At 49.4% G+C, this 26,234-nt stretch overlaps 2 protein-coding genes across 3 annotated transcripts; both read left to right on the top strand.

Annotated features, from left to right (window-relative positions):
- The first annotated feature begins 1,543 nt into the window (after nucleotides 1-1,543).
- On the top strand, nucleotides 1,544-9,176 carry LOC306967531 (gap junction gamma-1 protein-like). The gene is made up of 5 exons (XM_079562615.1): nucleotides 1,544-1,846; nucleotides 5,377-5,604; nucleotides 5,681-6,102; nucleotides 6,936-7,174; nucleotides 9,137-9,176. Exons 1-5 carry the CDS (start codon nucleotides 1,607-1,609, stop codon nucleotides 9,148-9,150), a joined length of 1,143 nt encoding a protein of 380 aa, XP_079418741.1. The 5' UTR covers nucleotides 1,544-1,606; the 3' UTR covers nucleotides 9,151-9,176.
- Nucleotides 9,177-13,865: 4,689 nt separating this feature from the next.
- On the top strand, nucleotides 13,866-25,352 carry traf3ip1 (TNF receptor-associated factor 3 interacting protein 1). 2 transcript variants are annotated; one of them, XM_079563522.1, is made up of 15 exons: nucleotides 13,866-14,179; nucleotides 18,047-18,115; nucleotides 18,305-18,466; nucleotides 18,555-18,698; nucleotides 18,832-19,269; nucleotides 19,864-19,917; nucleotides 20,227-20,302; nucleotides 20,614-20,634; nucleotides 20,716-20,806; nucleotides 21,374-21,457; nucleotides 21,597-21,729; nucleotides 21,805-21,838; nucleotides 23,545-23,615; nucleotides 23,702-23,913; nucleotides 25,177-25,352. In XM_079563522.1, exons 1-15 carry the CDS (start codon nucleotides 14,057-14,059, stop codon nucleotides 25,340-25,342), a joined length of 1,878 nt encoding a protein of 625 aa, XP_079419648.1. In that variant the 5' UTR covers nucleotides 13,866-14,056; the 3' UTR covers nucleotides 25,343-25,352. The 2 variants fall into 2 exon arrangements, with proteins under 2 accessions (XP_079419648.1, XP_079419649.1); XM_079563523.1 differs by having other exon boundaries at nucleotides 21,377-21,457.
- Nucleotides 25,353-26,234: the final 882 nt, after the last annotated feature.

Below are 26,234 nucleotides of genomic sequence, written 5' to 3' on the forward strand. Positions count from 1 at the left end.
GTTGATTCACACTTTAGGCCTAATTAGGGCGACAGGTTCATCTCAGATTGATCTTCAGATTATTATTTTTGTTCTGATGTGGCCATTTTGAGCAAGAAAGTTTGCCTAAAGTCTAAAAGTAACTTCCTGCGCATTTCAGCAGTTTATGCTTTTAACCTGGTATACCCACCTGAATGTAAAAGCCAGTGTAACGGCTCATTTGAAAGCTAAGACCTCCGCTTGTGTCTTCTGCATTTTCCTCACTAGTCGCTTTTTTCGTCCATCTTTTCCAGCATGTTTTGTGGTTTATTTTGTCATCACTACGATCAGGAATGAAATGCTGTTGTGAAAGTTGGATCATCTTGATTTCAAAACTATTTCAACAGCGTCTGCAAGAGCTCTCCCCCCTGACTCCCCCCCCCCTGACTCCCCCCCCCCTGACTCCCCCCCCCCCTGACTCCCCCCTGGTTCCTGTTTATGGCGTCAGTAAAGTGCGTGGTCGTTTCCTGAGGACTCGTCAGCGCCTCAGTGTGACGGGGCAGTTTCTTCAGCTCTGTGGTCACTGGGTGTTGAAGTTTGGGGCCGGTCAGATGAAGGTGTGGTCCTTGTGCTTCAGACGGTGACTCGTGATGATTCTCCTAAAGTTTGTTGATTAGAACGGTCTTTAGTCACGTCACTGTGGTCCCGTCTGAGTCCAGGCCTGGGATGTTTCGTCGCTGCTGCTGAACTTTAGTTTGTTGCTGGTTTTGCTGGGACATTATTGACCATAAAGCAGCTCCAATGTCATCAGTTATCGGGATTGAACCTTCAAACTCGTGTCTCTCCTCTGGACCAGTGCTTTGGCAGCCCTTTAGTTTAGTCTGTATAAAAGCGATGATCAGGACAGTTCCATGTGTGACTTGGCTCATGTCCCGCCTGTGACACCGTTCTGAATCCAAAGGGAGGCGTTCTTTCTGATCTTAAGAAATGTGACTCACATTTTTGTTGGGTGTGACAGTCTTTGGGGTTGTCATGCTCCAGTTTTAGAATGAACCTAAACTGGATATAAATCTAGTGTAACTTCACCATTTACCGAATAATAAAGCCTCTGGCTGAAGGAAAATCAGTTTGAATAAGAATATAATCAGGACATTTAGTCCCAGTAAATCAACAAATGTACGTTTTTATTTAGACTCTTTTAAAGGCAGTCCTTGCATAGTTTAAGTTAACATTGTTTGAAAAAAGAAGTGCGTTAATGAAATATCATTAAAGTCTTCATTGATGAAAACGACACTGCTCCTGACTCGTCTCCTGAGCGCTCTCTCCTCCTGATCCGTCTCCTCAGACCCCCCCCTGCTCCTCCTGCTTCTCCTGACTCCTTGTCTCTCTTCTCTTCTCAGGCCCCCTCCTGCTCCTCCTGACTCCTTGTCTCTCTTCTCTCCTCAGACCCCCTCCTGCTCCTCCTGCTCCTCCTGACTCCTTGTCTCTCTTCTCTCCTCAGACCCCCTCCTGCTCCTCCTGCTCCTCCTGACTCCTTGTCTCTCTTCTCTCCTCAGACCCCCTCCTGCTCCTCCTGGTCCTCCTGACTCCTTGTCTCTCTTCTCTCCTCAGACCCCCCCTGCTCCTCCTGCTCCTGGTCCTCCTCACCATGAGCTGGAGTTTCCTGACCCGCCTCCTGGATGAGATCTCCAACCACTCGACGTTCGTGGGGAAGATCTGGCTGACGCTGCTGATCGTGTTCCGGATCGTTCTGACGGCCGTGGGAGGAGAATCCATCTACTACGATGAGCAGAGCAAGTTCACCTGCAACACCCACCAGCCGGGGTGTGAGAACGTGTGCTACGACGCCTTCGCCCCGCTGTCCCACGTCCGATACTGGGCCTTCCAGGTGAGACACGCCCCAATACTGGGCCTTCCAGGTGAGACGCGTCTGATACTGGGCCTCCAGGTGAGACACGTGTCTGATACTGGGCCTCCAGGTGAGACACGTGTCTGATACTGGGCCTCCAGGTGAGACACGTCCGATACTGGGCCTCCAGGTGAGACACGCCCCAATACTGGGCCTCCAGGTGAGGCACGTGTCTGATACTGGGCCTCCAGGTGAGACACGTGTCTGATACTGGGCCTCCAGGTGAGACACGTGTCTGATACTGGGCCTCCAGGTGAGACACGTGTCTGATACTGGGCCTCCAGGTGAGACACGTCCGATACTGGGCCTCCAGGTGAGACACGCCCCAATACTGGGCCTCCAGGTGAGGCACGTGTCTGATACTGGGCCTCCAGGTGAGACACGTGTCTGATACTGGGCTTTCCAGGTGAGACACGTCCGATACTGGGCCTCCAGGTGAGACACGCCCCAATACTGGGCCTCCAGGTGAGGCACGTGTCTGATACTGGGCCTCCAGGTGAGACACGTGTCTGATACTGGGCCTCCAGGTGAGACACGTGTCTGATACTGGGCCTCCAGGTGAGACACGTGTCTGATACTGGGCCTCCAGGTGAGACGCGTCTGATACTGGGCCTCCAGGTGAGACACGTGTCTGATACTGGGCCTCCAGGTGAGACACGTGTCTGATACTGGGCCTCCAGGTGAGACACGTCCCAATACTGGGCCTCCAGGTGAGACACGTGTCTGATACTGGGCCTCCAGGTGAGACACGTGTCTGATACTGGGCCTCCAGGTGAGACACGCCCCAATACTGGGCCTCCAGGTGAGGCACGTGTCTGATACTGGGCCTCCAGGTGAGACACGTGTCTGATACTGGGCCTCCAGGTGAGAGACGTGTCTGATACTGGGCCTCCAGGTGAGACACGCGTCTGATACTGGGCCTCCAGGTGAGACACGCGTCTGATACTGGGCCTCCAGGTGAGACACGTCTGATACTGGGCCTCCAGGTGAGACACACGTCTGATACTGGGCCTCCAGGTGAGACGTGTGTCTGATACTGGGCCTCCACACGTGTCTGATACTGGGCCTCCAGGTGAGGCACGTGTCTGCTACTGGGCCTCCAGGTGAGACACGTGTCTGATACTGGGCCTCCAGGTGAGACACGTGTCTGATACTGGGCCTCCAGGTGAGACACGTGTCTGATACTGGGCCTCCAGGTGAGGCACGTGTCTGATACTGGGCCTCCAGGTGAGACACGTGTCTGATACTGGGCCTCCAGGTGAGGCACGTGTCTGATACTGGGCCTCCAGGTGAGACACGCGTCTGATACTGGGCCTCCAGGTGAGACACGTGTCTGATACTGGGCCTCCAGGTGAGACACGTCTGATACTGGGCCTCCAGGTGAGACGCGTGTCTGATACTGGGCCTCCAGGTGAGACGTGTGTCTGATACTGGGCCTCCACACGTGTCTGATACTGGGCCTCCAGGTGAGACACGTCTGATACTGGGCCTCCAGGTGAGACACGTGTCTGATACTGGGCCTCCAGGTGAGACGCGTGTCCGATACTGGGCCTCCAGGTGAGACGCGTGTCCGATACTGGGCCTCCAGGTGAGGCACGTGTCTGATACTGGGCCTCCAGGTGAGACACGTGTCTGATACTGGGCCTCCAGGTGAGACACGTGTCTGATACTGGGCCTCCAGGTGAGACACGTGTCTGATACTGGGCCTCCACACGTGTCTGATACTGGGCCTCCAGGTGAGACTCGTGTCTGATACTGGGCCTCCACACGTGTCTGCTACTGGGCCTCCAGGTGAGACACGTGTCTGATACTGGGCCTCCAGGTGAGACACGTGTCTGATACTGGGCCTCCAGGTGAGACACGTGTCTGATACTGGGCCTCCAGGTGAGACACGCGTCTGATACTGGGCCTCCAGGTGAGACACGTGTCTGATACTGGGCCTCCAGGTGAGACACGCGTCTGATACTGGGCCTCCAGGTGAGACACGCGTCTGATACTGGGCCTCCAGGTGAGACGTGTGTCTGATACTGGGCCTCCACACGTGTCTGATACTGGGCCTCCAGGTGAGGCACGTGTCTGCTACTGGGCCTCCAGGTGAGACACGTGTCTGATACTGGGCCTCCAGGTGAGACACGTGTCTGATACTGGGCCTCCAGGTGAGACACGTCTGATACTGGGCCTCCAGGTGAGACACGTGTGTCTGATACTGGGCCTCCAGGTGAGACGTGTCTGATACTGGGCCTCTAGGTGAGACACGTGTCTGATACTGGGCCTCCAGGTGAGGCACGTGTCTGATACTGGGCCTCCAGGTGAGACACGTGTCTGATACTGGGCCTCCAGGTGAGACACGTGTCTGATACTGGGCCTCCAGGTGAGACACGTGTCTGATACTGGGCCTCCAGGTGAGACGCGCGTCTGATACTGGGCCTCCAGGTGAGACACGTGTCTGATACTGGGCCTCCAGGTGAGACACGTGTCTGATACTGGGCCTCCAGGTGAGACACGTCTGATACTGGGCCTCCAGGTGAGACACGTGTGTCTGATACTGGGCCTCCAGGTGAGACGTGTCTGATACTGGGCCTCCAGGTGAGACACGTGTGTCTGATACTGGGCCTCCAGGTGAGACGTGTCTGATACTGGGCCTCCAGGTGAGACACGTGTCTGATACTGGGCCTCCAGGTGAGACACGTGTCTGATACTGGGCCTCCAGGTGAGACGCGTGTCCGATACTGGGCCTCCAGGTGAGGCACGTGTCTGATACTGGGCCTCCAGGTGAGGCACGTGTCTGATACTGGGCCTCCAGGTGAGACACGTGTCTGATACTGGGCCTCCAGGTGAGGCACGTGTCTGATACTGGGCCTAAATATGGTCGTTTCCTTTGTGGGAGACGGCAGCGGCTAAAGGGCCGTTTTCATTCCACTCTTTAGCATCTGAACTGTAGTCGCTCCATAAGACATTTGTTAGGATTGTTACAGATCTGGGGCCGTAACCTAATATAAAGATTCTTAGTGGTAAGAGTTGCTCCTAGTGGCCAAATTCTTAAAATCATGCTGTTCTCTTAGAATTTCCCCTAAAAGTGAAGAGTAGATCCTAGGATTCTTTAGGAAATCACCTTTAGAGTCGGGAAGAGGACTTTTGAGGAGCTTAGGAGGTCCCTGAGCAGGAGATGCTCTAACACTGGATGACGGTGAATAAATGAAACGTTACAGATGGATCTTGCAGGAAACATGTTTGTGGTTGATACACGAGTCAGACTTCAACAGCACAATGCTAAACCACCAAATGAACGTTATCACATTTTCTTATCTGAAATACTGTTTACAATGACTGTCTTCATAATATTAGTCTATGAATTTAGTTTATGGGCAAAGAATGGACCCTCCAATGAATCAATGTCCATTTTTATTTGCCTTGCCTATTAAAAAAGGTTCATCTGATACTGAAGTGATGATCTAGTGTAAGTTGATTTGTCATTTCTTTGAGTAACCCTGTCGGTGCGCCCCCTGCAGGTCATCATGATCACGGCGCCCACCATCATGTACCTGGGCTTTGCCATGCATAAGATCGCCCGCATGGACGACGACGACTACAAACCCAAGTCCCGCAAACGAATGCCCATCGTGAGTCGCGGGGCCAACCGGGACTACGAGGAGGCGGAGGACAACGGGGAGGAGGACCCCATGATCCAGGAGGAGATCGAGCCCGAGAAGGAGGTGAAGGAGAAGCCCAGCAAGAAGGTATGTTTGTCCTGGCTTGTTACCCTGGTGATGGTGGAGCAGGTCCTCAGTCCGGTCTAACCCGGTCTCTCCTCAGCACGACGGCCGCCGCAGGATACAGCGGGACGGCCTGATGAAGATCTACGTGTTCCACCTGCTGGCTCGCGGCCTGTTCGAGTCGTCCTTCCTGTTCGGGCAGTACGTGCTGTACGGCCTGGAGGTGGCGCCGTCGTACGTGTGCACGCGCTCGCCCTGCCCGCACACCGTGGACTGTTTCGTGTCCAGGCCCACGGAGAAAACCATCTTCCTGCTCATCATGTACGGCGTGTCCGCTCTGTGTCTGCTCTTCACGCTGCTGGAGATCCTCCACCTGGGCTACAGCGGCATCAGGGACTGTCTGTGCACGCCCCGCCCCCCACGCCCCGCCCACCAGCGCCCGTCGCTCTGCACCCAGGCCTCGGCGCCGCCCGGGTACAACACCGCCATGAAGAAGGGCAACGGAGGCAAGATGGCCTTCAGGTGAGACGCGTTACCAAAGAGTCTTCAGCTCGTTCCTCTGGTACTCAGATAACCTGGCAGACTGTGTTTCAGGGATAACTCTGGTTGATGTTTCAGGGATAACTCTGGTTGTTTCAGGGATAACTCTGGTTGTTTCAGGGATAACTCTGGTTGATGTTTCAGGGATAACTCTGGTTGATGTTTCAGGGATAACTCTGGTTGATGTTTCAGGGATAACTCTGGTTGATGTTTGTTATGGCATTTTAGTATTAGTATTTAGTTAGTTAAATTGGTGACCACACTGGCGTCCTGTTGCTGGGTCCCCTGCTGGGCCTCTGACTAAACCAGGTAGAGAGACCGGCCTTCCCTGGACCCCAGACGAGGCCCTCGCACCTTTAGACAAAGGTCCCAAATGGCCCATCTCCCCAACAGCAAAAGATCTCCTTCTGCCTCCAAACGCCACCATGATTTCATTCCCATGCAAAGTGTCTTTTGGTGGCTGCATTAACATCTCCAACTGTATTAACATTCCTCTGTGTTTCTGGGCTTCCCTTTGTTGTGCATGACCCCTGTCCTGCTGCTCTGTCTGTGGTGCTCACCTTTTAAAAGAGGAGGCCAAAGCTGAGCAGGGAGAGCTTAGTCATGACCTCGCGTTATGGGTAACTTCTCCGCGATGCATTGTGTAATAAACTTCACATCTTGACTAGACAAACTTCTCTTAAGCTTTATTAAGCAAGAAAATCCACAACATGTTTCAGGGATAACTCTTGTTGATGTTTCAGGGATAACTCTGGTTGATGTTTCAGGGATAACTCTGGTTGATGTTTCAGGGATAACTCTGGTTGATGTTTCAGGGATAACCTGGCAGACTCTGGGCGGGAGTCGTTCGGGGACGAGGCGTCTGGGCGGGAGCTGGAGCGTCTGCGGCGTCACCTGAAGTTGGCGCAGCAGCATCTGGACTTGGCCTACGCCAACGAGGAGCCGAGTCCCACGAGGAGCAGCAGCCCCGAGTCCAACACCACCGCCGTGGAGCAGAACCGACTCAACTACGCCCAGGAGAAGCAGGAGAAGCAGACGGCCTCTGCAGACAAGAGTAAGAGACTTATTACACTGAAGCAGGAGAAGCAGACGGCCTCTGCAGACAAGAGTAAGAGACTTATTACACTGAAGCAGGAGAAGCAGACGGCCTCTGCAGACAAGAGTAAGAGACTTATTACACTGAAGCAGGAGAAGCAGACGGCCTCTGCAGACAAGAGTAAGACTTATTACACTGAAGCAGGGGAAGCAGGAGAAGCAGACGGCCTCTGCAGACAAGAGTAAGAGACTTATTACACTGAAGCAGGAGAAGCAGACGGCCTCTGCAGACAAGAGTAAGAGACTTATTACACTGAAGCAGGGGAAGCAGGAGAAGCAGACGGCCTCTGCAGACAAGAGTAAGACTTATTACACTGAAGCAGGAGAAGCAGACGGCCTCTGCAGACAAGAGTAAGACTTATTACACTGAAGCAGGGGAAGCAGGAGAAGCAGACGGCCTCTGCAGACAAGAGTAAGAGACTTATTGCAGGGGAAGCGGGGGAAGCGGGGGAAGCAGGGGAAGCAGACGGCCTCTGCAGACAAGAGTAAGAGACTGTTATTGCAGGCGAGGGGCAGGCGAGGGGCAGGCGAGGGGCAGGCGAAGGGCAGGCGAGGGGCAGGCGAGGGGCAGGCGAGGGGCAGGCGAGGGGCAGGCGAGGGGCAGGCGAGGGGCAGGCGAGGGGCAGGCGAGGGGCAGGCGAGGGGCAGGCGAGGGGCAGGCGAGGGGCAGGCGAGGGGGCAGAACAGTAAGATGCTGTTTCCAGAGCCTTTGACCATCACTACGTTAAGACGGCGGGTTTACAAACTGAGCCGATGACGTACATGCTCCGAATATAAAATCATTACACGTCTTTTCTGTAACCAGGAAGTCCCACTGAGATTAAAAACCTCTTTTCAAGGGAGTCCTGGCCCAGAGGCGGCAACAGACGCACAACTTCAGAGCCTAATCCAGCCGAACATTAATCATGTTTCTTTAAGCATTAGTTTAGTGACTAATGCAGTAGAAACTGTGGGACCTCCTGCAGGTTCTGCTGAAACATCTAAATAACTTCCACTTAAAGGTCCCTCAGTCCCTGGTTTTTCTGAGATGCTAAATCTTTACAAACGAGGTGTGGTTTGTTTTTAGTCTTCAATCTTTTGTATTTCTTCAGTAGAAACGGCTGAACTGCTCTGACTTCCTTAAAGTGAGTCTGACCTGGACTGACCTCGCACTGAAGCAGCTGCTCGTCTGAGTTAAACTTCAGGAACTTCAGGCTTCACTTCCTTTTTTTTAATCTGTTTTCTGCTCATGGAAAATGATTCATGTTTCCAACACGATGGTGAAAGGCTGTGTCAGGTTTTCCACTTACTTCACTTTTATAAACTTAGTCATTTGACCTTTGTACTGGTGAGACTGACATGAACCTCCCAGTTCTTCAGCTCTTTCTGGAGATCAGATCATTTCAAAGAGCCGTTCAATAGACTGGCTCTTTTTAATAATGTGAATAACTCAGACAGCGTGGATAAAAAGACAAAGGGGCTGATATGGGTTTTAGGGGAGTTTTCTTAAAGCTCCGCCCAGTCCTGAACGTCACGGTTCAGAGTTTTAGTGAAAGTTTCTGTGACTAAAGGTTCATGAGACTAAAATCTAAAACATGCACAACAGCTCTACTGGAACTACATGTACGAATATTCCTCATGATGTCGCGCGGCTCCCGGAGGCGTCTCGAGTTTCCAACAAAAGACCAATTCTCACTTTCTGTTCCAAAGTCATGTCTGCAGGCGGCGGGAGCGTGAGCTTCACATTAAAGCTCAATTCAGTGCATCCTCCAGCAGATGGAGGCCGCCTGGGTCACCTATGCCCTGAACTTTTAACGCCTGTTGGGCAGTTGATTTAAATTGAGTCAAGTCTGAGCTTTGACCTTGATCGATATCATTCCAATGTTCCTTCAGGACGTTTTCCATGAGTCATGTTTGTAACGCTCCTCTCTTTTTGTCATAGGTCTGCACGCCTAGACTCTGCTCCTGGAGGAACCTCTGGAGGAACCTCTGGAGGAACCTCTGGAGGAGCCTCTGGAGGAGCCTCTGGAGGAACCTCTGGATCATCTCGTCACATTCCCTTTAAGACTTTTCAGACAGAGCCTCTCGTCTGAAGGACCTCACTTTGGAGCAGGCATCTCTCAGGGCAGCTATAACCTCTTCCAAACAAACTCCCTTTATTGTATTTACGGTGACGGTCCTGTGGAGAAGGTCTGAGGTCCAAGAACATGAAACTTGAGCTGTAGTTTTAGGAGGAACTGGAACTGTCCACGGCTCGGCCGCGCTGGAGAGAAACGCTTTGTAAACAGTCAGTGTGGAGCGAGAGAGAACTGATCTGGAACGTCTCGTTTGTGAGAACGAGACTGTCGTGATCTTAAAATGAAGGAAAGATGTTCACTTTCACTCACCGCTTTTAATCCCAAAGTTTTACTCCAATCTAAAAGCTTCTGGACAAACTGTCAAACAGGAATGAAAAAGAAAACGCTTAAAAAAATGGGATAAAGCGGCAACAAAAAATACTCCGTTTTGTAGGTCTCAGCTTTCAAATGAGATGTTGCTCTGACCAAGAAGCTTCTTGATTTGGGTAAAGCCGATGCTCTCGGTAAAGTGGGGGTGAGAGGTGATGATCTGTGGTTAATATCGTAATAGTCTTTAGTTTGCTGATGAACCTGTGGTGAACATTGTGAGTCTCTCCAGCGCCGCCTGCTGTTTAAACTGTTAATGTTTTAATGACTGTATGAAGTAATGTATGTTATTGTAACGTAAGGCGCTGTGGAGCCTGTGGGGGGCGCTGTGGAGCCTGTGGGGGGCGCTGTGGAGCCTGTGGGGGGCGCTGTGGAGCCTGTGGGGGGCGCTGTGGAGCCTGTGGGGGGCGCTGTGGAGCCTGTGGGGGGCGCTGTGGAGCCTGTGGGGGGCGCTGTGGAGCCTGTGGGGGGCGCTGTGGAGCGGGAACACTGCGGTGCCTTGTGCAAAAGAAAAACCTGGACGAAGCTTGAAAACCTTTTTTAAAAAAACGCTTTAATTTAGTTCATCTCAGTTTGTTTTGTACGACTTTCTACTTTTCTACTTTTTGTACTTTTTATACCAGTCTGAGTTTTGGTACGTTTTTAATAAACCTTTTTGGCAAATGTCAAAGTTTGGCCTTTTCTCTTTCACCGACGTGTCCTTGTGATTTAAAGTAACATTACGGTGTTTTCTTGGAAAGTTTATTTTTTCATGATTTGTCAAACATGAATTAGACTTGACTCCGTTCTCACAGTAAAATGTTCTCCAGTAAAATGTTTTCCAGTAAAATGTTTTCCAGTAAAATGTTCTCCAGTAAAATGTTCTCCAGTAAAATGTTCTCCAGTAAAATGTTCTCCAGTAAAATGTTCTCCAGGTACATTTTCATCCATGTTCCTGCACTTGTTTGTCGCCGGGTCATGAGTCTTTGGAGCTGCCCCTACAGCGCCTCCTGCTGGTGGTGGGTCCACAGAGGGACGGCCTGGTCTCTCATGAGAAGCTTCTGAGCCGTCACGAGGACCTGGAGATCCTACAGGACACGAAGCCCCGAGGATCAAACCCTCCAGGTGAAGGTGGGGGATCCAGGAGGGGCTCACCTTTTTAGCAAAGTACTTCAACGCTGCTCTTCAGTAAATATTGACGACTCTTCCCACGTCGGCCTTATTCCCTTAAGGGGAGACACTACAGGCAAAACAAAACAAAATTCAGGTTTTGGGCCAAATCTGTCTCTGAACATATAAGCTTTCACCCGGAAACAGAAAACATGCCTAATCTTCACAATAACATGTTTAAATATTGCTCTGATTCAATGTTCCCCCATAGACTTATATGGGAGAACACAATTTCAAGAGCCTTTTTCTCCAAACACATGTTTCTGTCATTGTGGCGACACTATGTCCACGTCAGTCGGACCTAAAGACTTCACATTTTACAGCCTTGGACTGAACAATATCTGGAAGATTTTTTCAGAGGGATTTTTTATTATTAATCCTTAAGCCCCATTTATTGAGTTTTAAATGTAAAAAATAAGGCGAAAATTAAATTTTTACACATTTTTCCACTAAAAAACAGATTATTTTAAAACTAAACAAGAAATCCTAAATTCCCTCTGAAAAAGTCTTGGTAACTCATTTACCAATAAAATGAAACCATACATTTGAATGTAGCTCTATCCATTATTCAGATTTCGTCGCCGGAAAGATGGGAAATTTGGGGCATTTTTAGGAATAAAACACCTTGTTCTTATATGAAAAGATAAAATGACAGAAAACTTGCCATGTATTGGTTTCTCACATTTACACCAGTGATCGACAGCAACAGTTTCAAATTGATATCTGTAAATGTAATATTTTTCCCTATTCACCTGCAGTGTCTCGCCTTAAAGGAACAGGCCAGCGTTCTTCCATACTGCGCTATACCTTAGACGAGTTCATGTGTACCTGTCTGGTCTTCACGCGTGTCCTCAGTCACGTTAGCACAGACGGCGTTAGCATTTAGCCTCTCCTCTATAGCTCCAAACCAGGCGAAGATGCAAGCTACCTTCCACTATTTAAACATGGTTACGTGAAGAGTTACACGATAAAGTATAATTACACACAATTAAACTGGATTTTCTAAGCGGATAAAAAGGGAACTCAGTCCCGCCTCCTCTCCACAGTCCCGCCTCCTCTCCGGTTCGGAAGTAAAACTCCCCGCTTTGAGACCGTATAGGCTTATGCTCAGTTTCCCCACGTGACGTCTTCCTGGACAGTCACAGACCTGGACTTCCTGTCGCTGATCGTTTACGTTCACAATGAGCAGGTTCCCACACAAAAATAGAGAAGCTCAGGATCTGGTGAAGGACGAGTTACTGATGGAGTCACAGCAACGTGTTACAAACATCATGTTCACTGTGAATCTGCCCCAAAGGAAACGCCAGCGCTCGTAAGGGGCGGAGCTTTATCTCAGAGCTAAAGGCTAGTGTTGAAAAATGATAATATAACATGTAAACAAGTAAATATTATTTAAACCAACAGGACGATTCTGTTTTGCGCAGCTCGTTCAAAACTTTGCACTAGTTTTATTTTTTATTTTGCGTTAGCCGCGTTAGCCGCGTTAGCCGCGTTAGCCGCGAGACAAAAACATCCACCGTTATGAACACGGAGTTTCCTCCAGTGAAGTCGTTGCGTCTCATGTAATATTTTCTAACCTGCTCCGTCACATCTGAGCTTTTACTCTCTGTCCTTTACCAGATCTTCAGCTATTGCTTCATTTCTGTGGGACCTGCTCATGTTTAAAGGGAAGAGATGTTGGACAGGAAGGACAGCATCTGGCTGACTGTCCAGGGGTAATCACGGGGGGTCACTGTGCATAAAGACCGTATTGATTTGGAATAAAGTCTTTAACTTTTGTTCTGAATCCAGCTCTGTGGTTCTAAAGCGAGCGCAGAGTCAGACGCAGGTGAAAAAAGCACGTCTGATCCATCTAGTTTAGGAAACTACATTACCCAGGATGCTCGGGAGTCCCATGATCTACTACGAGGCTTTTGATTGGTGGAGCTTCACGTTCCCACACGTGTTTATTTATTGTAATGTAGAAAACATATTATAAACAATGTATTCAAACATAATGCAGGCAGAGAGTTGACGCTTTATCCAGATCTAACACTGAGAGTAAGAAAAACATAAAAAAAATGTTCCCAGCGATCCAATTAAACGAACCACAGATCATTTTTATTCCATTAGCAGATTCAGATTGTTTAACAGTGAAATAATATAGAACTTTTGTCTGAAAGTAAAATAAACTGGCCGTGTTTGCTGAAAACCTGGTTGCCTTGACCAGCGGGCGCGATGTCGCAATGGCTCTTGGGATACGGAGTTTCTATAGTCAGGAAGTGAATGATGTCACAGCCTTGGACCTTTGCCTTTTCTTCAACATCAAGTCTTCTTTTTGGAGTGAAATCAAACATTTGATGGTCATGAATTGCTACAGAGCTGATTAGCTTTTGCGCTGACGTTAAACTCTTAATACTTGAATTTTTGGAAAATCGACGGTCGTGTAGACGGGGACTTTTTGCTTCCGGAGCAACAGGACTGCAAGGGGCGGGACTGTGGAGCTCTAAGGTGTAATAATACCAGGAGTAGTTTGAAATGTGCGGACGCTGGAGTCCTGACTGAGGGCACGCGTGACGACCAGACAGGTACACATGAACTCGTCTAAGGTGAGAACAGATCTCAGTCTGGAAAACACTGGCCTGTTCCTTTAAGGGAATCATGGACGATGCTTCAGAGACTGCAGGAGTTTAGATCCAGCTCTCGGCTAAAGGGGCTTTATTCCCGTTTTAAATGTATTTCCCCTCCTTCCTCTGAATGTTTATGAGTTGCTGTTGCCGTAGAAACCGTTAAACCTCCATAACCCGCCTGGACCGAGGTAATTTCTCCAGTTTGGCTTTACCCAAATCGAAAAAAGCAACAACACAACTTAAAAGTCACAATCAGTTTATGTAGGTCTTAGCTTTCAAATGAGGCCACTCTGCCCTGTAGGCTGTGAGCTCCTTTAGATTTGGGTAAAGCTGAGCTGCTCGGTTGAGGCGAGGCACTTTAACTGTCTGTTGTTTTGACTGCACGCTGCGTGTCCGGCAGAGGGCGCTGTTGGGCCGTTTCCATGGAGACAGCCCTCCGTGTACGCACGCGCAGTCGGGGCATAGCAACAGGAAGCTTTACCAGCATTAGCATAGCAACGGCAGCTAGCCTAGCATTAGCCCGACTCCGAGGCGCTCTGTCCGGGGTAGAAACGCTCCGAAACCCCGCGGAACACCCCCGTAGACCCCCGTAAACCCCCGTGAACCCCCGCAGACCCGCCCCGGGGCCCGGGCCCGGAGCCACGCCGAGCACCGCGCGCCATGGACGGCTCTGTGCTGAAGAAAACCCGGGACAGTCTGGGGAAGGTGATCAAGAAACCTCCGCTCACCGAAAAACTGCTCAGCAAACCTCCGTTTAGGTTTTTACACGACGTTATCACAGAGGTAACTTTACATGTATATCATTAAACACCATATAAACTTTATATTAAACACGTTATCACAGAGGTAACTTTACATTTATGTCATTAAACACGATGTTAACTTTACATTTATATTAATAAACACGTTATCACAGAGGTAACTTTACATTTATGTTTAACACCACATTATCACAAAGGTAACTTTATATATATATCATTAAACACATTATCACAGAGGTAACTTTACATTTATATTAAACACATTATCACAGAGGTAACTTTACATTTATATTAAACACCACATTATCACAATGGACAAGAACATGAAGGAGCAAAAGTACCACAGATTAAATACTCTTCATTTGAGTCGTTTTAAGTAATTTTATTGCAGTTTCAGAAGTTCATTTCAATCGTGCAACATAAAACAAAACTTAAAGCAGAATAAGTAACGTGTTTACCTTTATAAACCCTCCCCGTAATACAAGTGTTAAAGGGATGATTGGAGGGTCTTTCATCGCCCCCTGGTGTCTCTGGCCAGAAAACCACAATTGCAACTATGCTGCCAGTGGGTCAGAGTCACCAATACACACTAATAGAATCACGAAGAAGAAGCTAACAGGCTAACGAGCAAAGCTAACTGTGGGCTAGCACCACTTAAACAGTATTTACAGCCAAGTCTGAGTGAAAACAGTGATCTCCATTGTGTAACTGGATGAACAATATCCTAGTTTAGTTTATTTGAGCAATTACAAGTTCCAAGTCTTTTCTGTCAGCGTAGGATTTACTCTCACGGACAATTAATGAGTAAAAAACACAACATGCTACGACACATCAGCTATGAGCTAACTACGGACACTTGTGCTGGTATTTTACAAGAAAGAAACAAACAATACTTGAAAATATAACAAAATTACTTTTATAATTTAGCAGTTTAGAATGTTTTAGACACATTTTGTTACCTGGTTTGTTTCATGTCCGTGAGTTAGCACATAGCTGATTAGCCGTGAGTTAGCACATAGCTGATTAGCCGTGAGTTAACACATAGCTGATTAGCCGTGAGTTAGCACATAGCTGATTAGCCGTGAGTTAGCACATAGCTGATTAGCCATGAGTTAGCACATAGCTGATTAGCCATGAGTTAGCACATAGCTGATTAGCCGTGAGTTAGCACATAGCTGATTAGCCGTGAGTTAGCACATAGCTGATTAGCCATGAGCTAGCACATAGCTGATTAGCCCTGAGTTAGCACATAGCTGATTAGCCGTGAGTTAGCACATAGCTGATTAGCCGTGAGTTAACACATAGCTGATTAGCCGTGAGTTAGCACATAGCTGATTAGCCATGAGTTAGCACATAGCTGATTAGCCATGAGTTAGCACATAGCTAACTCCCATCCCACCTCCTGAAAGTGCACATTGTCGTTGTGTCCTTGGGCAAGACACTTCACCCACATTGCCCCCAGTGTCTGCGTACATTGGTGTATGAATGAGAGAATGAATGGGTGAGTGGATCCTTGCTGTAAAGCGCTTTGAGTGCCTAATGTAGGTGGAAAAGCGCTATATAAGTTGAGACCATTTACCATTTACCATTTACCATAGCTGATTAGCCGTGAGTTAGCACATAGCTGATTAGCCCTGAGTTAGCACATAGCTGATTAGCCGTGAGTTAGCACATAGCTGATTAGCCCTGAGTTAGCACATAGCTGATTAGCCGTGAGTTAGCACATAGCTGATTAGCCGTGAGTTAGCACATAGCTGATTAGCCGTGAGTTAGCACATAGCTGATTAGCCGTGAGTTAACACATAGCTGATTAGCCGTGAGTTAGCACATAGCTGATTAGCCGTGAGTTAGCACATAGCTGATTAGCCGTGAGTTAGCACATAGCTGATTAGCCGTGAGTTAGCACATAGCTGATTAGCCGTGAGCTAGCACATAGCTGATTAGCCGTGAGCTAGCACATAGCTGATTAGCCATGAGTTAGCACATAGCTGATTAGCCGTGAGTTAGCACATAGCTGATTAGCCGTGAGTTAGCACATAGCTGATTAGCCGTGAGTTAGCACATAGCTGATTAGCCGTGAGTTAGCACATGGCTGATTAGCCGTGAGTTAACACATAGCTGATTAGCCGTGAGTTAGCACATAGCTGATTAGCCCTGAGTTAGCACATAGCTGATTAGCCGTGAGTTAGCACATAGCTGATTAGCCGTGAGTTAGCACATAGCTGATTAGCCCTGAGTTAGCACATAGCTGATTAGCCCTGAGTTAGCACATAGCTGATTAGCCGTGAGTTAGCACATAGCTGATTAGCCGTGAGTTAACACATAGCTGATTAGCCGTGAGTTAGCACATAGCTGATTAGCCGTGAGTTAGCACATAGCTGATTAGCCCTGAGTTAGCACATAGCTGATTAGCCGTGAGTTAGCACATAGCTGATTAGCCCTGAGTTAGCACATAGCTGATTAGCCGTGAGTTAGCACATAGCTGATTAGCCGTGAGTTAGCACATAGCTGATTAGCCGTGAGTTAGCACATAGCTGATTAGCCGTGAGTTAACACATAGCTGATTAGCCGTGAGTTAGCACATAGCTGATTAGCCGTGAGTTAGCACATAGCTGATTAGCCGTGAGTTAGCACATAGCTGATTAGCCGTGAGTTAGCACATAGCTGATTAGCCGTGAGCTAGCACATAGCTGATTAGCCGTGAGCTAGCACATAGCTGATTAGCCATGAGTTAGCACATAGCTGATTAGCCGTGAGTTAGCACATAGCTGATTAGCCGTGAGTTAGCACATAGCTGATTAGCCGTGAGTTAGCACATAGCTGATTAGCCGTGAGTTAGCACATGGCTGATTAGCCGTGAGTTAACACATAGCTGATTAGCCGTGAGTTAGCACATAGCTGATTAGCCCTGAGTTAGCACATAGCTGATTAGCCGTGAGTTAGCACATAGCTGATTAGCCGTGAGTTAGCACATAGCTGATTAGCCCTGAGTTAGCACATAGCTGATTAGCCGTGAGTTAGCACATAGCTGATTAGCCCTGAGTTAGCACATAGCTGATTAGCCGTGAGTTAACACATAGCTGATTAGCCGTGAGTTAGCACATAGCTGATTAGCCCTGAGTTAGCACATAGCTGATTAGCCGTGAGTTAACACATAGCTGATTAGCCGTGAGTTAGCACATAGCTGATTAGCCCTGAGTTAGCACATAGCTGATTAGCCGTGAGTTAACACATAGCTGATTAGCCGTGAGTTAGCACATAGCTGATTAGCCGTGAGTTAACACATAGCTGATTAGCCGTGAGTTAACACATAGCTGATTAGCCGTGAGTTAACACATAGCTGATTAGCCGTGAGTTAACACATAGCTGATTAGCCGTGAGTTAGCACATAGCTGATTAGCCGTGAGTTAGCACATAGCTGATTAGCCGTGAGTTAACACATAGCTGATTAGCCGTGAGTTAACACATAGCTGATTAGCCGTGAGTTAGCACATAGCTGATTAGCCGTGAGTTAGCACATAGCTGATTAGCCGTGAGTTAGCACATAGCTGATTAGCCGTGAGTTAGCACATAGCTGATTAGCCGTGAGTTAGCACATAGCTGATTAGCCGTGAGTTAGCACATAGCTGATTAGCCGTGAGTTAACACATAGCTGATTAGCCGTGAGTTAGCACATAGCTGATTAGCCGGCGCCGTGATGTTAAACTCTAACTGGGAGTGGGCGGGACTGTGGAGAGTTAGACTATGAGCTCATGCATAAAAACAAATGAAATGAAATATGATAAAGACGATTTGACACACTGTTAATTGTTTTTTTCCAATATTTTTACCCCAATTTATAAAATGTTTTATCAGCCTCAGGTTTGATGATGACGTTTGTGCTCCTCAGGTGATCAGGGCCACGGGCTTCATGAAGGGACTTTACTCCGACTCCGAGATGAAGTCGGACAACGTCAAGGTCTGAAGCTTTATTTAAGTTAATGTGTTGTTTATTGTATAGTTGTGTTCCCTCTGTGTCTGAAGCTTTATTTAGTTTGTTGTGTTGTGTTGTGTTGTTTATTGTGTAGTTGTGTTCCCTCTGTGTCTGAAGCTTTATTTTGTTTGTTGTGTTGTTTATTGTTTAGTTGTGTTCCCTCTGTGTCTGAAGGAGAGAGACTCCAAGATGGCGTTCCTGCAGAAGGCCATAGACGTGGTCGTCATGGTGACCGGGCAGACCCTGACGGTCAAACCCGCGCGGGTCGTGGCCGGACAAGAACCCGAGAAAACCAACGAGCTCCTGCAGGCCATCGCCACCTGCTGTCTGAACAAGGTACTGCAGCCACGGCCCTGGTTCTCTGGTTCTGGTTCTGGTTCTCTGGTTCCTCCTCAGTGACTCTGAAGCTCTGTGTCCTCTGCAGATGTCCAGTGAAGACGCCGTGAGGAGAGTTCTGTCCGGAGACAAACCCGAGGCCAAACCCAAGGCCAGCGGCTCCAAACCCCGGGAGACCAAGGAGACCAGGGAGACCAGGGAGACCAGGGAGGAGCAGGAGGCCCGGCCCGAGGTGAGGCTGTCGAGAAAACTGGGGGAAATGAAGCTCCCATTCATACTTTACAGTTCTTTTTGAATTAGACAGATGTAAATGTTTAAAAGCTCCACATGTTTGTGCTCACGATGTTTCTGAATCTGTTCCTCAGGAGAAAAACAAGAGAAGCAAAGCAGAGGAGACCAGAGAGCGGCAGAAGAACGGAGAGGCGGAGTCACGACGGAGAGGAGAGGAGCGAGGGAGCAAAGACAGGAGAGACGAGAGGGAGAAGGAGAAGAGAGACGAGAGGGAGAAGAGAGAGGAGAGGGAGAAGAGAGATGAGAAGGAGAAGAGAGAGGAGAGGGAGAAGAGAGAGGAGAGGGAGAAGAGAGACGAGAAGGAGAAGAGAGACGAGAAGGAGAAGAGAGACGAGAAGGAGAAGAGAGACGAGAGGGAGAAGGGCAAAGAGAAAACACGCTCCACCGACAGAGAGAAAGACAGACACCGAGAGAAGGAAAGAGATAAAGAGAAGGAGAGAGAGCGCAGGAGGAAGGAGAGAGACCAGGACAGAGCCAGGTCCAAACCCAGAGAAGAGGAGCCTAAGCCTGAGGTGAAGCTCCTTCAGTTCATCCCCAGGGCTGGGCACCGGGACAGTGTTTCCATAGCAACGCTTTAACCGTACTTTCCATCCTGGCTGAAGGACCCTTTAGAAGTGAACCTGTCGGGTCATCTGCGACAGTGCGCCCCCTGCTGGGTAAAGTGGGGACAGCTGCAGTGACAGTGCGCCCCCTGCTGGGTAAAGTGGGGACAGCTGCAGTGACAGTGCGCCCCCTGCTGGGTAAAGCGGGGACAGCTGCAGTGACAGTGCGCCCCCTGCTGGGTAAAGTGGGGACAGCTGCAGTGACAGTGCGCCCCCTGCTGGGTAAAGTGGGGACAGCTGCAGTGACAGTGCGCCCCCTGCTGGGTAAAGTGGGGACAGCTGCAGTGACAGTGCGCCCCCTGCTGGGTAAAGTGGGGACAGCTGCAGTGACAGTGCGCCCCCTGCTGGGTAAAGTGGGGACGGTCTGCTGAACACGTGAGGAGTCAGGAGCACAGTTATTGGTCAGTGTAAAGTGTGAGTGGGTCTAACGGTGTCCAGCCCTCAGGATCAGGATCAGGATCAGTGTCTCCAGTTCTCTGTGACTGACCTGTGTCTGACCCTCAGCTGAAGGAGGAGGAGCCTCAGAACATCAGCCCTGAGGAACCGCCCAGAGCCACGGTCAGCGCCACAGTCACATGATCAGACAGTCACATGATCATAACATACAGTCACATGATCATAACATACAGTCACATGATCATAACATACAGTCACATGATCAGACAGTCACATGATCAGACAGTCACATGATCATACAGTCACATGATCGTAACATACAGTCACATGATCATAACATACAGTCACATGATCATAACATACAGTCACATGATCAGACAGTCACATGATCAGACAGTCACATGATCGTAACATACAGTCACATGATCATAACATACAGTCACATGATCATAATAACTCTCTCTGTTCCAGGCTGAAGTCTCCGCTCGGATCCCTCGGCCGTCGTCGGCCAAAGGACAGAGACGCAGAGCTCCTGTGGGCAGTCAGGGTCAGTACATCAGAGATACTGCAGTATTCTCTCATTATTATGACCCAAATCTGCTGTTACTGAGGGTCTGTGAGTGATGTCTCTGTCTCATACTGAGGGTCTGTGAGTGATGTCTCTGTCTCATACTGAGGGTCTGTGAGTGATGTCTCTGTCTCATACTGAGGGTCTGTGAGTGATGTCTCTCCTCATACTGAGGGTCTGTGAGTGATGTCTCTGTCTCCTCATACTGAGGGTCTGTGAGTGATGTCTCTGTCTCCTCATACTGAGGGTCTGTGAGTGATGTCTCTGTCTCTGTGTCTGTTTCTCCACAGATGAGTCGGACAGTGAAGGAGGTGAGTGTTTCCACCAGGGGGAGCCAAACCCCTGTAACTCTGCTCTGTGAAGCTCAGACTGATGTGAACGTGTGGTTTCAGACGGAGACTCAGCTCAGAAACATCCAGAACCTTTTACAGACGCCGCCCCCGCCTCCACCGACCCCCCAGGAGGAGCAGCAGCAGCTCCCAGGTCTGAGCCACACTCACCACAAAACTATAGGGTCAAATATAAAAGTTCAAATACATCATTACGTCACAAACAAGGGAAATAACAAGAACCACCAAAGAAAGTCCATCCAAACATTCAAACTCTGAGCTGTTTCAACGCTCGAGCCAGGACTGTTCCAGCGTGTGGGCCGAGACCGGGCCGAGACCGGGCCGAGGCCGGGCCGAGACCGGGCCAGAGACCGGGCCGAGGCCGGGCCGAGACCGGGCCGAGACCGGGCCAGAGGGGAGGAGCTCCAGGTTTAATGCTCCTCAAGAACAGAACTCTGCAGACATGAGCTCTCCCAGAAACAGAGATTAGAGACTGATGTAGGATGATGACAGAGACGAACAGCAGCGACATCATGAACACAGATCCTCTAATCACGTCAGCGAGACTCTTCTCTGATTGGTTCACTCCACTTCCTGTTTACATATGTTCTGCTGTGGAAATGGAGTTGATGACACGTCTCCAGACTCGGTCGCTGGGACTGAGTCTGGAGACGTGTCCAGGAGGGTCTGAGGATCATCTAACGGCTCTGCTCTGCAGCAGGAGGGCGGGGCGTCCCAGCAGCGCTCGCCCAGCGCCCCCTAGAGCCAGGAAGCAGGACAGCCACAGCGAGGCTCCGGCCGAGAGGTCAGTCGCACACTTTGGGTTGGTTTAGTTTAGGTTAGTTTAGTTTAGTTAAAGGTTAGTTTAGTTTAGTTAAAGGTTAGTTTAGCTTGGTTTAGTTTAGGTTTGTGATGAACTGACGCTGAGACCTGTGCTTCTGCAGAGTGTCCAGCGCTCGGCCCACGGCGCTCATCCTGGAGGGGGCGGGGCCTGACGAGGAGCGTAACGATGAAGACGAGCAGTTCCTGGTGCAGGAGGCCGTTACCGCGGAGACGGAGGCCCCGGACACTGACTCTGTGAGTCTCAAACTGTAGACTTATGTTTTATCCTTGACTCTGTGAACTAACCACAGTGTGTCTCCGCCTCCTCAGGTCACCACGGCAACAGACGGAGACTCCGCCCACGGTACGGACGCTTTACTTAGATTTAAACACGATTAAGGTCTGACGTAAAGGTCTGAGGAGCAGCTGAGCTCCTGAACAGATCTAGATCACATTATTCCACAGGACTTTAGCCATACTGAGCTTTCAATACCATGACTTTAACCATACTTAGCTTTCAATACCGTGACTTTAACCATACTTAGCTTTCAATACCAGGACTTTAACCATACTTAGCTTTCAATACCGTGACTTTAACCATACTTAGCTTTCAATACCAGGACTTTAACCATACTTAGCTTTCAATACCAGGACTTTAACCATACTTAGCTTTCAATACCAGGACTTTAACCATACTGAGCTTTCAATACCAGGACTTTAACCATACTTAGCTTTCAATACCAGGACTTTAGCCATACTGAGCTTTCAATACCATGACTTTAACCATACTTAGCTTTCAATACCATGACTTTAACCATACTTAGCTTTCAATACCAGGACTTTAACCATACTTAGCTTTCAATACCAGGACTTTAACCATACTGAGCTTTCAATACCAGGACTTTAACCATACTTAGCTTTCAATACCAGGACTTTAACCATACTTAGCTTTCAATACCAGGACTTTAACCATACTTAGCTTTCAATACCAGGACTTTAACCATACTTAGCTTTCAATACCAGGACTTTAACCATACTGAGCTTTCAATACCAGGACTTTAGCCATACTTAGCTTTCAATACCAGGACTTTAACCATACTTAGCTTTCAATACCAGGACTTTAGCCATACTTAGCTTTCAATACCAGGACTTTAACCATACTTAGCTTTCAATACCAGGACTTTAACCATACTTAGCTTTCAATACCAGGACTTTAGCCATACTTAGCTTTCAATACCAGGACTTTAACCATACTTAGCTTTCAATACCAGGACTTTAGCCATACTTAGCTTTCAATACCAGGACTTTAACCATACTTAGCTTTCAATACCAGGACTTTAGCCATACTTAGCTTTCAATACCAGGACTTTAGCCATACTTAGCTTTCAATACCAGGACTTTAACCATACTTAGCTTTCAATACCAGGACTTTAACCATACTTAGCTTTCAATACCAGGACTTTAGCCATACTTAGCTTTCAATACCAGGACTTTAACCATACTTAGCTTTCAATACCAGGACTTTAACCATACTTAGCTTTCAATACCAGGACTTTAGCCATACTTAGCTTTCAATACCAGGACTTTAACCATACTTAGCTTTCAATACCAGGACTTTAACCATACTTAGCTTTCAATACCGATACTTGAACAATACTTTTTCTGATGCCTATACTAGAATATGTGTCGTCTCGATCCAGGAAACAGAATAATGACGTGTGGAAGATCTGCACATTTACAATCTCGGGTTCATTTTATGTGCTGAAAATGGGGAATAATTTAGGGGGGAATTGTGTAAAAAAAATCAAAAAAAAAAAAATCATCTGAAATAAGGGGGAAAAAAGGTGGAAATAGGGAAATATTAGTAATAAAAGTGAGAAAAAGGTGAGGGGGGAAAATGGGACAAACGTCGAGCAAAACATACTGAAGAAAACATTTGGGGAAAAATGATTTATTTGAGCTGAAAGTTCCTTTGATCCTGGATGTGACCTCAGAATGAGCCGTAAATAAAAGAGGACATCCTGTACTAAAGGGCCAGAGCGTCCATGTTTAACTGTACCATCGTTACAGGAGGTCTGGTGAAGAAGATCCTGGAGACCAAGAAATATTACGAAGTTTCTCCATCGTCGCCCAAAACTCAGGTTCATCTTTGCACTGTTTCAGTCCAACTCCAGAGGGTAGAGTTTAGGGGAACATGTGAGAAAGACACTGAGAACCTCCTCCTCAGGTGACCTCGTCCTCGGGGCTGAAGGAGCGAGACCTGGTGCGGCGGGAGGTGGAGCGTCTGCGCAGCTCGGTGCAGACGGTCTGCAGGAGCGCCCTCCCCCTGGGCAAGATCATGGACTACATCCAGGAGGACGTGGACGCCATGGCAACGGAGCTGCAGCAGTGGAGACAGGAGAGCAGGAGGAACAGCGCCGCCCTGGAGGAGGAGCGCAGGTAAGACACGTGTAACAGGAGAGCAGGAGGAACAGCGCCGCCCTGGAGGAGGAGCGGAGGTAAGACACGTGTAACAGGAGGAGCAGCGCCGCCCTGGAGGAGGAGCGGAGGTAAGACACGTGTAACAGGAGGAGCAGCGCCGCCCTGGAGGAGGAGCGCAGGTAAGACACGTGTAACAGGAGAACAGGAGGAACAGCGCCGCCCTGGAGGAGGAGCGCAGGTAAGACACGCTCAACAGGAGAGCAGGAGGAACAGCGCCGCCCTGGAGGAGGAGCGCAGGTAAGACACGTGTAACAGGAGGAGCAGCGCCGCCCTGGAGGAGGAGCGCAGGTAAGACACGTGTAACAGGAGAACAGGAGGAACAGCGCCGCCCTGGAGGAGGAGCGCAGGTAAGACACGTGTAACAGGAGAACAGGAGGAACAGCGCCGCCCTGGAGGAGGAGCGCAGGTAAGACACGTGTAACAGGAGAGCAGGAGGAACAGCGCCGCCCTGGAGGAGGAGCGCAGGTAAGACACGTGTAACAGGAGAGCAGGAGGAACAGCGCCGCCCTGGAGGAGGAGCGCAGGTAAGACACGTGTAACAGGAGAGCAGGAGGAACAGCGCCGCCCTGGAGGAGGAGCGCAGGTAAGACACGTGTAACAGGAGAGCAGGAGGAACAGCGCCGCCCTGGAGGAGGAGCGCAGGTAAGACACGTGTAACAGGAGGAACAGGAGGAACAGCGCCGCCCTGGAGGAGGAGCGCAGGTAAGACACGCGTAACAGGAGGAGCAGGAGGAACAGCGCCGCCCTGGAGGAGGAGCGCAGGTAAGACATGTGTTACAGGAGAGCAGGAGGAACAGCGCCGCCCTGGAGGAGGAGCGGAGGTAAGACATGCTCAACAGGAGAGGAGGAGGAACAGGAGGAACAGCGCCGCCCTGGAGGAGGAGCGCAGGTAAGACACGTGTAACAGGAGAGCAGGAGGAACAGCGCCGCCCTGGAGGAGGAGCGCAGGTAAGACACGTGTAACAGGAGGAACAGCGCCGCCCTGGAGGAGGAGCGCAGGTAAGACACGTGTAACAGGAGAGCAGGAGTGTGTTCCCTCAGGCTGACAGAGGGGGCGCTGTGCTCTGACCCTGTGTGTTCTCTCAGGCTGACAGAGGGGGCGCTGTGCTCTGACCCTGTGTGTTCCCTCAGGCTGACAGAGGGGGCGCTGTGCTCTGACCCTGTGTGTTCCCTCAGGCTGACAGAGGGGGCGCTGTGCTCTGACCCTGTGTGTTCCCTCAGGCTGACAGAGGGGGCGCTGCAGCCTCTGCGCCTGGAGCTGTCGGAGCTGGAGCAGATGATCCAGGAGCAGCAGACGCAGATCTGTGCGCTGCGCTGCTCCGTCCTCCGCAACGACGGAAAGATCCACAAGATGCTGACCGGCGTTCACCACGGCAACGGGGCGTGAGGTCACCACGGCAACGGGGCGTGAGGTCACCACGGCAACGGGGCGTGAGGTCGCCAAAGACTGTCTCTTCTTTCCGATGTTTTTTCTCTGACGTTCATCCAGGAAGTGACTCCATCGTGTCTGTGTCGCTCCCTGGTCTTTCCCACATACATTTTGGTGTCCACGTGTAGCACGAAAGACTCCAAATATGGTCATTTCCTTTGTGGGACACGGCGGCGGATAAAGACGGGAGGAACACACACAGGGCCAGAACCTGGCTCTGAACATTATTTAGATTATTTCATATAAAACGTTTCTGTCTTCAGTCTACGGGAAAAGACCTGAAAGACCTGAAAGACCTGCCTGATCCTGGTCCTGATCCTGATCCTGATCCTGATCCTGATCCTGATCCTGATCCTGATCCTGATCCTGATCCTGATCCTGATCCAGGTCCAGGTCCAGGTCCAGATCCAGATCCTGGTCCTGGTCCTGGTCCTGGTCCTGGTCCTGGTCCTGGTCCTGATCCTGATCCTGGTCCTGGTCCTGGTCCTGGTCCTGGTCCTGGTCCTGGTCCTGGTCCTGGTCCTGATCCTTTAAGCTCCTGATAATAAAGTCAATGTGAAGAATAAAGGAGAATCACTTCCACAACAGGCCTGTAGAGTCTGTTATTTACACAGAAGCATCCCATAATACTCGCATGAATGAAATACTTGTATTTGTACAAACACAGAATAAACTCCTCTGGACTGAAGCTCCGCCTCCTGTCGTCTCTGCGGCTTCAGCCTGACAGGAGAACATCTGCAGCTGAGAAACGCCACAAACACCTTTAAATATACTTTTAATGATCATTTATTATTATTATTATTATTATTATTATTGTTAATGGAGAAATGACCTGACCCTGATGTCGGTC

The sequence above is a fragment of the Gobius niger genome, assembly GCF_951799975.1.
Source record: "Gobius niger genome assembly, chromosome: 9".
In the NCBI taxonomy this organism is placed as follows: domain Eukaryota; kingdom Metazoa; phylum Chordata; class Actinopteri; order Gobiiformes; family Gobiidae; genus Gobius; species Gobius niger.

Excerpts from the sequence above, each read along its gene's own strand:
- LOC306967531 (XM_079562615.1), top strand. The coding sequence starts at position 1,607 with ATGAGCTGGAGTTTCCTGACCCGCCTCCTGGATGAGATCTCCAACCAC. Across the intron at positions 1,847-5,376 it reads TCCGATACTGGGCCTTCCAG|GTCATCATGATCACGGCGCC; the intron begins GTGAGACACGCC and ends CGCCCCCTGCAG. Across the intron at positions 6,103-6,935 it reads GGAGGCAAGATGGCCTTCAG|GGATAACCTGGCAGACTCTG; the intron begins GTGAGACGCGTT and ends TTGATGTTTCAG.
- traf3ip1 (XM_079563522.1), top strand. The coding sequence starts at position 14,057 with ATGGACGGCTCTGTGCTGAAGAAAACCCGGGACAGTCTGGGGAAGGTG. Across the intron at positions 20,635-20,715 it reads TGAGTCGGACAGTGAAGGAG|ACGGAGACTCAGCTCAGAAA; the intron begins GTGAGTGTTTCC and ends GTGTGGTTTCAG. Across the intron at positions 23,914-25,176 it reads GCCCTGGAGGAGGAGCGCAG|GCTGACAGAGGGGGCGCTGC; the intron begins GTAAGACACGTG and ends GTGTTCCCTCAG.